This window comes from Gopherus flavomarginatus, chromosome 12 (genome assembly GCF_025201925.1).
Source record: "Gopherus flavomarginatus isolate rGopFla2 chromosome 12, rGopFla2.mat.asm, whole genome shotgun sequence".
Lineage (NCBI taxonomy): Eukaryota > Metazoa > Chordata > Testudines > Testudinidae > Gopherus > Gopherus flavomarginatus.
Window position 1 is genome coordinate 7,824,010 of NC_066628.1, and position 15,910 is coordinate 7,839,919.

Sequence of the window (15,910 nt, forward strand, 5' to 3'; positions counted from 1 at the left end):
CTACCCATGGAGAGCCCCCTAATTTAATGCCATCATTTATCTAAAACAGCAGAATCAACAGAAAGGGAAACAGAGAGGGCAAGGTGTGGGAATGCGCATGGAGCCGGGCTGTGAGCCCAAGCAGCAAGTGAGCACAGGCCCCCTGGAGTAAGGGTGAAGTAAAGAGCGAAATTAAAATGTTCATTTTTATATTTAGGTCCTTAGAGCCTGTGCTGGAAACAAGAGGCCTGAAAACAAACTGATCAATGCCAACGCAATATTACCAGCACCGCGTAATCAAAAATCTTGAGGTTCGCTGAAGGAAACATGAGGGGTTTTCTTCTACAAAATTACATTCTGGAGTTGTTTGTTTGTTTCGGAGCGTTCATGATTTGCTCTGGTCATGTTCTCAACCTTTTCTACTCAGCCATGAGAGCAAGAAACTGACCTTTGTTAAAGTGAGAGCTGAGATTGTCACATAATCACAGGATTCCAGGAGCTGGGGTGTTAAGAGAAACACCAGCTAGTGAAAGAGTCAGTGTGAAATTAGGAAAGTTTGTGACAACCCTAATGTGATGTTTTTGTGATCTGATGTGACAGGAAACAGCTGCACTTCTAGTGATTGCAGGTCCTTACCTGGCCCCTATCACTGCACTGTCTGAGCACCTCACAAATGCCAACGTGATTAGCCTCACCATACTGCTGTGCAGAGACAACCTGCCTGCAGTGTGGGGGGTGGGGGCAGAGTGAGGGCAGCGCCTTCAGCTGATGTTACTGAACATGCTCAGTCTCTGTGAGCATGGTCACTGCAAGACAGGCAGCAAATCTGGGGGACACATGACCCCATGTGCCCTCTTCCCCCTCCCCGACACCCATATGATGCCTCTGCTACTGTGAGATGGGGAAGGGCTGTTTCCTCCTTTTTAGAAAAGGGGAAATTCAGACCCAGGCAGAATCAGTGACTTGCCTCACTTCACACAGATCAGAGAACAGAATCTGGGTAACTTAGCACCTTCGCTACTGGGCAAACCTTTCCCTCTACAGCCAGAACCTGGGAGAAGAGGATAAGGAGATGGATGGACACACTCAGACACAGAGTTTGTCTGATAATCATCTCACTGACCCTCCCCCTAGGCCAGTCTGTGCAGAGTCAGGTGATAATGGTCATGTCACCAATCCTTGATGTGGCCTTTATCCCTGGCCCAATACTGACCTGATAATCACTGGGTGGTAACTCCCTTCTCTTCATGTATAATAATGCCTGAATCTGTAATTTTCACTCTATACATCTGAGGAAGTGGTTATTTTTTTACCCACAAAAGCTTATGACCAAATACATCAAACTCAGGGTGGTGAGTTCAATCCTTGAGGGGGCCATTTAAAGATTTGGGGATTTAGTCCCTTCCAAACCCTGTGATTCTATGATTTCTATGAAATCTGTTAGTCATTTAGGTAGCACTGGGCTCCTCGTTGTTTTTGTGGATACAGACTAACACGGCTACCCCCTGTTACTGTCTGGGCTGGTTCTGCTGGGTGGAAATAAGAGCCAGGGATCCTCATTTGGGTTTTGTCTGACTGTGGGCAGAGGAGTGTCAGGCCTGAGAGAAGGGACAATGGGGACTGCTCGGCACACAAAGCTGGACATGCTCAAGTCCACAATTAGCAGCAATCTGCTCCTCTGCACAGGCTCTTTGCTGCTGGAGCTCCCCGCAGCTATTTCCCACCAATGCATTTACCTCCACAGGTCTAGATTCTGACTCAGGTTGTACCATTGCTCCTTTGACCTCAGCAGTTAGCCAGTGTTTGGGGCCTTGCTGGGTTCTTCCATTAGGAGGAGAAATGGATTATAGGAGTCAGGTATTTCTGTGGTGAAATCTGTATTAGTTACAAATGATGTCCACACATTCCTGTGCCCTGAACACGATACAAACAAACAGCAACCGGCAGTTTTCTTACTTAGGACTCCAAGTCTGCCTTTCCAGGGAACCCTGGGCCTGAAGCAAACTCTGTTACTCAGTTTCCTGTTGTCACACTCAGGACTGGTTCTCTTGGCTTTCTGCCTCACGCACACCAAGCTGCTAGCCAGTCTCTCAGTTTCTGTGTTTCCAGTCAGCTCCAGGGAAACCCCTCTTAGACTTGCTCAACACTTTACACTTAGATCAACCTGGCGACATTATTCAGGGCTGTGAAGCTTTGTGTGCCCTGAGTGACACAGCTAGATCGAGCTAACACCCGGTGCAGACAATGGAATTCTGCCAGTGACCTGGCTACGCTCTCACAGAAAGGGGAATTAACTACAGCGATAGAAAAACCACTTCTGTCAATGTAGGAAACATCTACACTAGGGCACTTCAGGGGCACAGCTGTAATGTTGTAGCTCTGCCACTCTAGCCACTGGCCAACCCCTAAACCTTAGGTTAATCTAGCTACATTGCTGTCAAGGTTCCTCCCCCACTCTGAACTTTAGGGTACAGATATGAGGACCTGCATAAACAATTCTAAGCTTAACTACCAGCTTAGATCTGGTTTCGCTGCCACCATCCAGATTCCTCAGTCTGGAACACCCCCTTTACTCCCAAAACCTTCCCCTCCCTGGGTAGCCTTGAGAGACTTCTTCACCAAGTTTCTGGTGAACACCGATCTGACCCCTTGGATCTTAACACAAGGAGAATTTAACCATCCCCCTTCCTTTCCCCCACCAATTCCCGGTGAGTCCAGATCCAATCACCTTGGATCTTAAAACAAGGAAAAATCAATCAGGTTCTTAAAAAGAAAGCTTTTAATTAAAGAAAGAAAGGTAAAAATCATCTCTGTAAAATCAGGATGGAAAATACTTTACAGGGTAATCAGATTCATATAGCCCAGAGGAACCCCCTCTAGCCTTAGGTTCAAAGTTACAGCAAACAGAGGTAAAATCCTTTCAGCAAAAAGGAACATTTACAAGTTGAGAAAACAAAAATAAGACTAACCCACCTTGCCTGGCTGCTACTTACAAGTTTGAAATATGAGAGACTGGTTCAGAAAGATTTGGAGAGCCTGGATTGATGTCTGGTCCCTCTTAGTCCCAAGAGCGAACAACTCCCAAAACAAAGAGCACAAACAAAAGACTTCCCCCTCACCAAGATTTGAAAGTATCTTGTCCCCTTATTGGCCCTTTTGGGTCAGATGTCAGCCAGGTTTCCTGAGCTTCTTAACCCTTTAAAGGTAAAAAAGGATTTTGGTGTTTCTGGCCATGAGGGGTTTTATAGTATTGTACACAGGAGGGCTGTTCTCTTCCCTTTATAGTTATGACAATTTGCTCAGAGCTGTGAAAACTTACACACCCTGTGTGATGTAGTTAGGTCAATGTAACTCCTGCTGTAGATGCAGACAAGTCAAGGGAAAAAAATTTGTTGCTCTAACTACTGCCTCTCCTGGAGGTGGATTTATTGCATTGATGGTAAAACCTCTTTTCTCCCCCTGCACCCCCAGAAGTTCTTTACCCCTTCCCCTCCCATCCCTGGTGCTGCAGGGAGGGAAGGGGAGGAGCTTCCAGCGGTCATAGAGCTAAGAGGCCAGAGGGTTGCGTAGACAGGAGCCCTCCAGGCCATAGGGGCTGGGATTACTTGGCTAGAGAAACCCATTTTTCCATTCCCAGATGGCTGTTTCCCCCTCATGTCTCAGTGACACTGTCTGACCCAGGATCCCCAGAGTCCTCCTGGCTCATAGAGGACAGTGGCAAACCGGCTGCACAGTCCCTGGGGCAGTGATGCTATTGGCTTCTCTACCACGCAGCAGCCTCCAGGGTCACAGAGACGGGATGACAGAAACTCCACAGGGAGAGGTCACAGAGACAAGGGTGTGTGAGCTAGAGAGGCTGATCTCCGGGCTCCCAGAGAGCTATTCCCCTGCCCCTCCCCTGCATGTCTCAGGGACACAGTCGGAGCCGGGATCCCAGCCACACCCAGAGCCAGGGTCGGATTCTCCCCCCAGGGATGGAGCCCGGCGGGAAAGTGAAGATCGGGGCCTCGTCACCAGCATCGATAAATGTCACCTGCCCCCGGTCACAGTCCAGACAAACCCGGATCCTGCTGGGGACCCGGCTCAGGGGCAGGGGGGTCACAGGGGAGGTGAGAGCCCGGAACTGATCCAGCCGCTCCACAGCCCAGATCCCTCCCTCAGGGCAAAGGAAGATCCTTCCCTTCCTCTGCACAGATTCTCTGGCCACCCCTACAGACCAGAATCCCCAATCCCCCATCTCCACCTCCCAGAAATGTCTCCCCAAGGTGAATCCCTCACAGCCCAGCACACAGAGATCAGTGTCAAATCTCTTTGGGTTGTTGGGCAGTTGCTGCTGTGTCTCTCCCCATCTCAAACTTCTCCGATCCTCAGACAGGACGAGTTCAGGATGAGCCGTGTCTGGATCCAGAGTCACATTCAATGGGAAGAGAGAATCAGAGCATTAGGGGCAGAGCTCAGCCCTGAGGGAGGCTTGGACCATTTCTCACACTCCCCAGCAGCTCTGTCCTGGCTGGGTCAATCCTGGATCCCAGGGAGCTGCCTCTGCCTTGGGCATCTGAGACTGAGCAGAGATGTCACTGCAGCTCCTCAGGGTACGTCTACACTGCTCGCCAGATTGGTCGGTAGTGATCGATATATCGAGGACTGATTTATCGAGTCTAGTCTAGACGCGATGAATTGTTCCCTGAGGTTTCTCCCCGTCAACTCTGGTACTCCCCTGCCGCGAGAGGCGGAAGCGGAGTCGATGGGGGACAGCGGCAGTTGACTCGCTGCCGTGAGGATGCCAAGGTAAGTCGACCTAAAATATGTCAACTTCACCTATGAAGTTGCATATCTTAGGTCGACCCCCCCTTCCGCCCTTTAGCATAGACCAGGGCCTAGTGTGTTTCTCATTTCTTTCCAGAAGCTTCAGCTCCCAGCTCCCTCTGCTGGGGCTGCTCCATTCCCAGCATCAGACACAGCCAGGAAGGTGTGAGAAGGGAGCAGAGGAGGCAGTTACCAGCTCTATACCTCGGAGGGGAGCTCTTTCCCCTAACTGCAGCCTCCACTCCCAGGCTGGAGAACAGAGAGGAAGGTGCAGCATTGGAGAAGAGCTGCTTAAAACCAGAGAGTTTGAGGTGGCATTAGGTGAAGTAGCCCCATGCCCAGCACAGAGAGAAGGCAGGAGCTGGCAGCATCAGAGGGAGAGCATCTCCCCAATCCAGGAAGCAGCGAGCAGCTCCAATGGGAGAGCCCAGCCCTGCCCACAGGAAAGGCAGGATGTTGGAGAAGAGCGATGGGGAGACCCCCCTGCACTGGAGTGAAGTTGATGGATGTGTCAGCCCTCAGGGCAGAGAGCTCTGTTCAGGTGCTGCTCAGTGAGTGTTTCTGTTCATCAGTGTGGACATGAACTCAGCACTAAGGTTGGTGTCAAGTCTGTTTGTGTGATGTCGGCTTTGGATCTCCCCAGGAGTTCTGGACCCTTGGTTAAAGTTGGGGGTGGGGCATGAGGTCCCACCACCGATGGCCCCGCCCATTCCATGGCCCTGCCTCATTACTGCTCTTCCCACCAAGCCCCTGACCCCTGGTCAGGCTGGGAGCCTTGCCTGCTGGGGAGAGCCCTTGACCCTAGACCTGCCCTGGGTGGGTTTCTGGGGGGCCTGAGATCAGTCCCCGTCCCATGTCCTCACTCCCCAGAGTGCCCCACCCAGGGCAGGTCGAGGATGCAGAGCTCCGCAGTGCCGCTCGGGCTCCCTGGGTGGGAGCCTGGCTCTGGTTTCTGGCCTGGCCAGTGGCCAGGGCCTCGGAGGAAGTGGAGCAGGGGTGGTGCCACAAAGAGGGGCCAGCGCCGGGAAGCAGCTGCAATCTCACCCTGTCTGTGTGCTCCGAGTGGTTCCCCTCTTTTTCTCTCCAGTGCACATGGCAGAGTGTCTGGAGGGGGAAAGGATAAGAGAGGTGAGATTTCAGGCTTCATATTTGTAACAGCATCACCACTCTGAACTCCTAGAACTGTGTTTTCATCCTGACACAGAAAGAGACGGAGACACACTCAGGTATTTAATGTAAAAAGGTCTGACACCTCTTTCCTCTCTCATTCAGGCATCTCCCAGCAATGGACCCAACATCCTTGTCGAATTCCCAACTTGTCAAAAGACATGAAATTTAATAAAAAATCCTTTGTCCTGATTCTGTCATCTCAGATCTTCTTAGGCTTCATTAGGGGAAGTTTGAGTCGCAAGACTGAGGTCGCAGTTATGCTGGTACGCTCTGAAGGTGATATTGGACATTGGATTATAAACTATTTCTGAAAGAACTCTTTACGACTAGAAAGCTCACCATCTCCGCTATGAATCTGAACCTTGATGAATCAAACTCATGTCTGTATGTATATTGATCTTTTAACCATACTTTCTTCTTTTGTTTTTTAATAGAGTTTAGTTTAGTTAATAAGAAATGGCTGTAACATGTATTTGGGTAAGATCTGAAACATTCGTTAACTTGGGAGGTAATGTGTTTGATCCTTTGGGATTGGTAGAATATTTTCTGTTACATGATGAAATAAGATTTTCAGAAATCATCGTATTTGATATAAGGGAAATGTTACCTTACGTGGCCTTGTAATTAAATGATTGTTCATAAGTTGCCATATAGGACAAAGAGATGTTTTGACCGCACAATGTGCTTAAAGACACCAGACACCCAAAATGTGCTGCCCAGGAGCAGTTAGCAAAGTCCAAAGAATCTCATGTGGAGAAAAAGGGTCAAAGTGACCCACGCACATCAGTGTGTAATGACTGGTAATGAACGAATCAGAAACAAGAATAACTTGAAAATAGCTTGGACAGCAAAAGTCCTGCCAGTTAGAAGATACTTACAATGCATAACACACAAAGGTGATTGGAAAAGAACTAATAAATATATAATCTGGATGTGTATAATATGTCAGACATTGTAAGGAGCATCATAGGAGAAATGCATCATGACCTGCCTATGCCCCAGGAGAAGGTAACTAGGCAGTAGTTCTTTCAGTATGTCTGTCATTTCTTACTTGAATAGTAGTTGTAATAGCAAGCCATGCTTTTGGAACAAATAAGAGGTTGAATTAATCAGTCTGAGCATCTTGGACCCTAAGTGTGTGGCATTCTCACCAGTGAAGTAGCCAGGAGGAGGGAACAGGGGGAGCAATTAAAGAAAAAAAAAAAGGTGCCATCTGCTGTGGCGCTTTTACTCACCCGGCGGCGCTCTGGGTCTTCGGCAGCAGGCCCGTCACTCACTCCGAGTTTCTTCGGCAGCACTGAAGGTCCCGCCGCTGAAGACCTGGAGGGTCTGGGTGGCAAGAGCTGTGGAAGGCACTTTTGGGGGCTCCCACAGGCCCAGAATGGCCCAGCAGGGTATTGGCAGGAGATGGGGAGCAGCCAGCTCGCCCCAGCCCCAGCCGTGTCACTCGGGGCAGGGGGCTTGGGGAAAGGGTTCCCCCCCTGCACTCACTGGCAGCGGCCCCAGCTGGGGTAGGGGCAGGGGCAAGGAAAGTGGAGCGGGCTGGGACCGCATCGCTCCGTTTCCCACCGCTGGTGAGTGGGGGGTAAGGGGGGCAGGGACCTTTCCCCAATCCCTCTGCCTCTCCCCCCACAACACGGCTGGGGCCCAAGCAAGGGAAGTGGAATGGGCTGGGGCCGCATCGCCCTGTTTCCCGCCCCAGCTCACCTCCGCCTCCATGGGCCTGAGTGTGAAGCTGCTGCTTGCTTCTCTGCCCTCGCAGGCTTCCCGCGCAAACAGCTGATTCATGGGAAGCCAGTGGGGAGGGCCGGTGAAGCAGAACGGGGCGGCGCGTTTAGGGGAGGAGGCGGAGTGGAGGTGAGCTGGGACTGGGGGGCGGGGCAGGCAGCTGCCAATGGGTGCTCTGCACCCACCAAATTTTACCCGTTGGTGCTCCAGCCCTGGAGCATCCAAGGAGTTGGCGCCTAAGGTGCCGCTTTTGGAGAATGTGCTCGGGGGAAGCAGCTGCTCCCCCTGCTAAACCCCTAGCTACGCTAGGGATTCTCACCCAACAAATAATAGATACATAGTCTAATTATGAACCAATTGACCAGCGCCATTCTCTTCCCACAGTCTCAGACACTGATCCCAGTTTCCCCTCCTAGATCCCTTCTAGGTACCTTTGAACTTCCTCAGAGCCTCCAGTAGCTCAATAGTTTTCTGGGAGAAACTACTGACTCGCTCTTCCAGTTCAGGAGAAAACTCCTCTGGCTGCTGGAACTTCCTCTTCTCACAGCTGGACAGAAACAATTTCACACCATTATAGTTCATTTAGTGACTTATTATAAGTGCTTACTAGGGAGTCGCTGCTCTAATGGGCCTGGAGTTAGAATTCCTCTGCTTCTCCCAGCTGTAGAAATCTGTCTTCTAGGCAGCAACTCCCACCTCCCCAGCTCATTCCACACAGGTCTCCAAACAGTCCTCAGGCGGGAAAGACTCTTGAAAACTACTGCCCTGGGCTGAATGGTAACCAGGGCCCCAGCAGTGACAGGCCCATATTCCATCCTCACTATCCTGAGGCAGCCTGTCCCCCAGGGAGGTGACATCTCTGGGAAATATTTTAGGTCAGTCCTTCCCACTGAATGGATAAATCCAGAATCTTCTGTGCAAAGGTGAGAACCTCAGGATGAAGTTGATCAGAGAGATTTGTATCCAGAATGTGACCTTCCCCACAGATTTTCCTGTAGAGCCCTGGGGAGATGCAGTGCTAACATCACCACCAAGCTCTTTCACAGTATTGTGAAGTGTGAGGGCGAGTGAGAGAGAGCCACCTACCTGCCCAAGATGCTTCTGACGTCCTAGAGGAGAGGAAGAGGGAGAGAGAGAGAGGAAAGAATCTCAGTTCCATTTGATTCACACAGGAGATCCCAGGGAAGGGATTTTGCAAATATGGGGAAGAAAGGCCCTGCCCTGGCCCCAGGGCCATGGATTCCCTGAGCTAATGGGGCTTTTCCATCTCTAATATCTCTGTCTGTAACTCTGCAAAGAACAATAGTCGCTAACATGTCAGCAATGCACACGCCGAGTTACACTCAGATCTCTGACCGCTGGTTCCAGTGCTTATGATTCAGGAGCCCTCCCTTCCCTGTGTGGGGATCTGGGATGTTTCTAACCATAGGTGCTGGCTTCTAATTGTCCCTAGAGGTGCTCAACCCCAGGGCCTGCCCCGACTCCATTCCTTCCCCAATGCTACACCTCCACCCTCCCGCTTATCGCTGAGGCAGGTGGGAAGCGCTGGGAGGGAGGGGGAGGAGTTGATCAGTGGGCATGAGGTGCTGGGGGTAGAGGGGGGAGCTGGCTGCCAATGGGTGCTAAGCACCCACTAATTTTTTTCCATGGCTGCTCTGGCCCTTAAGCACCCATGGAATCGGCGCCTCTGTTTCTCCCTGTCTCACCTGCAGGAATTCACTCGCTGGCTTCTGACACTTCCCCTCCATCTCACTGATCAGCTCACTGAGATGGGAAATCTCCTCAGAGAGTTTACTGACATTTTCATTCTGGATCCTCACAATCTCCTTGTCCAGCTTCTCCAGATGGGCCAGCAGGAGTCACTCTTCTTCCTCCAGGAACTGCCGCAGTTGCTGAAATTCAGACACAATCTTCTGCCTCTTGGTTTGTGTTTGTTTCTGTATGAAAATAGGAGAAGGGCTGGTCAGGGACATGGATGGAGCCTGGGGTCCTTTCATGGAGAGCTGAGTGTGCAGGAGGGAGAACTTCATTGAAACACCTAAGATTTCTGACATTTGACTTTACCCTGGGGAGAGGATTCTCCCACAGCTTACACTTCAACCCCTATACTGCTGAAAGGGAGGTTTCCGTGTTTGTCATGTTAGCATATTATGTCATTCATGGTCTCTGGGAATTCAGACCCAGAGCAGCAGGAGGCAGGATCCAGCACCACACTGACAGAGACGCCAGAGGAGAAAAAAGAAACAAACATGTTAATGCACGAAATGACCAGACACAGTGGACAGCACTTCACGGGGACATTCAGTTCACTTGGGGAGGATTTCTGGGAAAGCCACAAGAGCTAGACATTAACTGATCAGCTGAAATGGAAGCTTAGGGCTTGTCTACGCACAAATCCAACCCAGCAATCCATGATCATGGAGAAACACACACAAGCCCACGTTCACCAAGGCCACACAGGAGTCTACCTCCAAACAGACCTCCCACTGCCAGTGACTGCTGGTTCATAACAACAGGCACCTACCAGATACTCCTGGCTTTTCCCCTCTCCAGTCACTTTCAATCCCAGCAGCTTTTCTTGCTCTTCCCTCAGAGTCTTCAGTTGGGTCTGGATTTTTCCCTGAAGAAACAGAAAGGATTTGGGAACTTTAATTTGAATGGTTGAGAGGAGTGGGGAGCTTTTTGTTTTTTCATCCAAGATGACTGTTGGTCCTAATCACTTTGTGACATTAGGGCCACCAAGGTGCTGAAACCTTATCAATGCAGATTGGGAGTGTGTCATTATCAGATTCGTTACCAATTCAGATTCAGTCTTTTTAGTAATTAGACAGAGATTTCAATTATAACCAAGTTTTATTGGTATTTGTGAATTGATGAGTGGTACAGAGCATAACAGGACATTGGAGTCACTTGGGGGTGAATCAATCAATCTGTTTTTGAGGTTTAATGAACAAAGTGATACAAATCCCAGAAGCCACCAGGGTTTCAATATGGACTGGGATTTCAGCCCTGAAGCCCTGGGGACTTCACTGGTTGGGCTGAGCTGGTCTAAGCACCAGGGCAAACCCCATGAGACGTCGGGAGGCCATTCATCTGGTTGGAAGCTGCACAGCCCCAGTTTTGTGGAGCACTATCCGTGTCTGGTAGGGACCCAGCACCAGGTGTGGCTTCGTCCGGTGAAAAAGAGGGAAGAGGAGACCAAGGATGCAGGAGGACACCAGTGAGGGTGGAGATAGGGGTGTGAGTGGCACTTCTATGCAGAATGATGCAGGTGGAGTCGAGCTGACAAAGGCGGGGGAGTGCCCAAGCAGGCTGATCGATTCAGGTGCGGGAGTGCTCCATGCAGGCAGGCGTGAGGATGTCCTATATTCTGGGGATGCCTCAGGGCCCCTCTTAATGAGGCAGATTTGTATAAGGAACTGTTGGGATTTGCCCAAGTGCTGTCCTAAACCCTTTCAGTGGCAATGCCCTCTGGGTAGGTCCCCAATGTCCCATTCCCTGATAAAGATCCCGGAAGCAGTGCATTCTGGGAGATTTCTAAAGGCTGCCTGGTGGGACTAACAGAACAGCTCTGGCTGGTCCTTACCCATGTACACAACAGAACAGGTCAGACTGGCACCGGTCAGCTCCAGCCTGGGGTTAGTTTTGCTACAATGTTGTCTAGAGCCATTTTGTGTGCGGACTGAAGGTGCTTGGGGTCCCACACAGCATTTAGCCCAGTGATCTCCTCTAGTCCAGAGCGGTAGCATTTGAGTTTAACCCTTCATGGAGCAACACAGGAGTTCAGATTCCCCGTAGGAAACCTCGTTTCCCTAGTGAGTCTGGGTCTTTCATCAAGGAGTCTTTTTCTCCTCCTGTCCATCATGTCATCATTGCTCTGTGCTCCTAAGGGGGACAGTGGATCCTAGTGATTAGGGCACTGGGCTTGGCCTTGGAAAAATAGGGGTTTATATCCAGCTCTGACACTGACCTACTGAGTGACCTTGGACAAGTCATTTCCTCTCTTTGTGCCTCAATTTCCCCTCCCACCTTTTGTCTCTCCTGTCCAGTTAGACCAGGGGTGGGATAATATGGGAGTGGGGAGGGGCTAGCCTCCTGAGCCAGGAGCTCAGGGGACGAGCAGGATGGTCCTGTGGCTGGATGTGGCCCACAGGCTGTAGTTTGTTCACCCCGAGTTAGATTGTAAATGGCTCTTGGCAGGGATTGTCCCTCACTGGGTTTTCTACAGGGTCCCTCACAATTGAGGTCAGATCTCATCTGGGGGCTGTAGGGGCTGCTGCGATGCCAATACCAATAACAATAATAAACACTGTGATTCAATCAGTAATAACAGCCACAGCTTGTAACTCCCCCTTCTCCAGTCTGAAGGCAGCACTCCCATAGACTGGCCTGCAACTCTTGTGAATCAAACCTCACTGGTCATTTAATAACTTCCCGTCTGCAGAGAGTTCCCTTAGTTCACTGGTGGGAACTGGGTTTGAAAAGGATTCAGCTGCTCAGACAAAACTTTCCCACATCAGACAATTTTAAAAACTTCATCTCTTGTCATTCTTGCCAGGCTGGAGTATCATTAATTTCTACAGCATCTTTCATGCAATCAAGGCTACACACAGCTGAATGACACAGTTACACCTGTCTTGGGCAACTTGTGATGCCATTAACCTGTAATTCAAATCCAAAGTTATTATCCATTAGACTGGACAGCAACTCTGTACCTTGCACTCCTGGGCAGCTTCCTGTATGGGAACCACCGTGTGAGTGCGGTGAGCCCGGGACTCTCTGCAGATCACACAGATGGGGCTTTGATCCTCTTCACAGAACAGTTTCAGAGCCTCCTGGTGTTCCCCACACACCCCATCCCCTCCTCTTCCCTTTGCTGCCTGTAAACTCAGTTGCTTGGCGATTTCTACCATGTTTGCCAGCTGCCTGTTGGGCCTGAGGTTTCTCTGCTGCACAGTTTCTCTGCACTGAGGGCAGGACATGTCTGTATCGGATCCCTCCCAGCACTGGCTGATGCAGGCTCGGCAGAAATTGTGCCCACACTCCAGACTGACAGGTTCTGTGAAATACTCCACACAGATGGGACATGTTGCTTCCTTCTGGAGACTTTCCATGGGGTTCTCTGCAGCCATGGCTCCCTCTGGGCAGTGTAACAGGGTAAGGCCATGGCTACACTAGAGAGTTGCAGCGCTGGTGAGGGGGTTACAGCGCTGCAACTTAGGATGTGGCCACACTTGCAAAGCACAGCCAGCGCTACAACTCCCTGGTTGCAGCGCTGGCTGTACACCCGGTCGAGCCTCGGGTGTAGGGATTCCAGCGCTGGTGATCCAGCGCTGGTCAGCAAGTGTGGACGCCCACCAGCGCTTTTATTGACCTCCGGGGTATAAGGAGGTATCCCAGCTGTCAAAGTTAGAATCAGGACTCACAATTTGTCAGACCACTCTGTTTATTAGCGCAGCGCTCCGCCAATAACATTCAGAATATGTGAGTGGCCATGCAAGGCCCAAACAGTCTTATATATACAGATAAAAGAGCGGGAATTTAGACAAAGGGACAAAGAAATCAAAACAGTAAAATTCACCTGGGGCGCAGCATGCATATCCTATTTCCTTACTAACTGTTATCGATCTAAGGCTAATGCTTCACCAATTGCCCTTAAACGGTGCAATTGTTCTATGTTAATGTCTGTATTCCTGACACCTGGTTGCAACTTTCCAACAACTTTGCTTAAAGGTACAGACAACATTTCTTTAATCCTTTCTATTCTTACTATATAATTCATTCTACTTTCACACAGCATACCTTATAAGCCTCTCTGGTAATCATGCACACTGCACTGCCCTGGGCTCAGCTGACCCCACCTTTAAATGCCCCGGTAATTTTAAAAATCCCCTTCCTGTTTGCTCAGCCAGGTGTGGAGTGCAATCAATCAATCAATCAATCAGCGACCATGCCTCCATGCCCCAGACGAGCCCCAGCATGGAACAGTTCTGTGCTGCAGGACCTCATCAGTGTTTGGGGTGAGGAAGCTATGCAAGCACAGCTGCGCTCCAGCCGGAGAAATTATGATATCTATGGGCAGATATCACAGTCCTTGCTGAGAAGGGGCCATAAATGGGACACGTTGCAGTGCAGGGTAAAAATTAAGGAGCTGCGCAGTGCTTACTGCAAAGCCCATGAGGGAAATCGCCGCTCAGGAGCTGGCCCCACAACCTGCCGTTTTTACAAGGAGCTGGATGCCATACTTGGGTGTGACCCCACTGCCAATCCTAGGAGCACGATGGAGAGTTCAGAGCAGGGAGAAGTGGGGGAGGGTGTAGAGGAAGCCGAGAGTCAGGCTACTGTGGTGGAGGGAGACACCCCGGAGTCCCAGGAGGCAAGCAGCCAGGAGCTCTTCTCAAGCCAGGAGGAGGCTAGCCAGTCGCAACAGCTGGAAGTTGCTGGTGAGGAAGAAGCAGAGGATCGTGCTCGGGGTAAGCAGACTTTTATGTTTTGGGAGAGGAGGGTTTTGGTTATGGCTGCCTGCATGCATGCCTAAACGTGGAATAGCCCATTGATTGCTCTATCACGTCTCTGTAATCTGCCTCGGTAATCTCTTGAAAAGTTGCAGCCAGAGCATGGGCAATGTGCTTTCGCAAGTTTATAGGGAGAGCCACCGTGGTCCTTGTCCCGGTCAGGCTAACTCGTCCGATCCGCTGTGCAGCGAGGGGTGGGGGGACCATGGCTGCACACAGGCAAGCTGCATAGGGGCCAGGGCGGAATCCACATTGCTGTAGAAGACCCTCCCTCTCTTCCCTGGTAACACGCAGCAGTGATATATCTGGCAGCAGGAAACCCTGTTGAGAATTTAGGGATACTTGAGTGCAGGGCGCCAGGTTCACGGTTCCCCCCAGCCCCGCGGTGCGTTCCGGTCTCCCCACCCCCTTCCAGCATGTAGCCAGCCCCGCGGTGTGTTCCGGTCTCCCCACCCCCTTCCAGCAGGCAGCCAGCCCCGCGGTGCGCTCCGGTCTCCCCACCCCCCTTTCCAGCAGGCCGGCAGTTCCGCGGACCGCCCCCCCCCCGCCAGCAGCTCGCCACCTTCATGTTCCCTACCGTCCCCTGTGCAGGCCACCAGCTACCTCCTGTACCCAGTGCAGATAAACCCCAGTGAGCCATCAGGCAGTTCCCCATCCAAGGTGAAGTCGGGGCAGAAACACTCACCTCATTGCTCGCTATGCCTTCGCTTCCCTGGCCTCTCTGTGTTATGTTAGGCATGTGGGAATGATGCTACAAAAAGTCTACAAACTCCTTCACTGTGTGATAATAAACAGTGTAGCCTCTGTGTATTACATGTTTCTATCTATGTTTTTTTTAGTGACCTTGACTAATGCAGCCGGATCACCGGCCTCACGTCGGTTGCAGAACTTGAGAAAAAATCCACGAAAATCAAAAGAGGAGTTGATCAAAGCAGTTATGAATCACTACAACAGAGAAAGTAGGAAGACGCAGGAATGGAGAGAGAAAATGTATGAGTGGAGGCAAACAGAAAGCAGGAGAAAGGAATTGGCTACCAATAAAACCTCAAAGCACATGATAAGCCTCCTGGCTCGCCAAACTGACTCTTTCGAGTCTCTCGTAGCCATGCAGGCAGATCTGTACCGTGGTAACCCACACCCCTCCCAAAGCTCTCTTTCTTGTTCCCCAGTATTTGCACAAACACCTTTCTCCAGCAGCCAGTTTCTTATTACCCCCAGCTGCCCCCAACACCTTTACGATCACCTACCAGCCCTGATAACTACAATTCTTACCCTGTGCACTCCACCCCCATTACTCTGCAGCATAGTAATCCTGAAGTGCAGCAGACATTGAACAGTAATCCAAACAGGACATATTCAAACCTCTGAATGTACAGTCCAGCACCCTAACCCCCCTGGCCTTTTATGTACTGTACTTTGAATAAAGGATTTTATGGCTTTTACAATACGTTTTATTATTGCAGGAAGTGGTAAATATTGTACCCCAAGGTAGAAAGGAGCACAGCAAAGACACCAAACATTACTGTTGGTTCTCAGCATCAAATTGCTCCCTTAAGGCATCCCTAATCCTTGAAGCCCTTTCCTGGGCCTCTCTAGCAGCCCTGCTCTCTGGCTGTGCAAATTCATCCTCTAGGCGTCGAACCTCGGAGGTCCATTCCTCACTGAATCTTTCACCCTTCCCTTCACAAATATTATGGAGGGTACAGTACGCG

At 50.6% G+C, this 15,910-nt stretch overlaps 1 protein-coding gene and 1 pseudogene across 1 annotated transcript; one reads left to right on the top strand and one right to left on the bottom strand.

The window, feature by feature from the left end:
- Positions 1-2,735: 2,735 nt before the first annotated feature.
- LOC127033372 (zinc finger protein RFP-like) lies at positions 2,736-12,834 on the bottom strand (annotated as a pseudogene).
- Positions 12,835-13,797: 963 nt separating this feature from the next.
- On the top strand, positions 13,798-15,596 carry LOC127033348 (uncharacterized). Its single transcript, XM_050921376.1, has 2 exons — positions 13,798-14,156; positions 15,038-15,596. The coding sequence occupies exons 1-2, from the start codon at positions 13,964-13,966 to the stop codon at positions 15,529-15,531; spliced, it is 687 nt and encodes a 228-aa protein (XP_050777333.1). The 5' UTR covers positions 13,798-13,963; the 3' UTR covers positions 15,532-15,596.
- Positions 15,597-15,910: the final 314 nt, after the last annotated feature.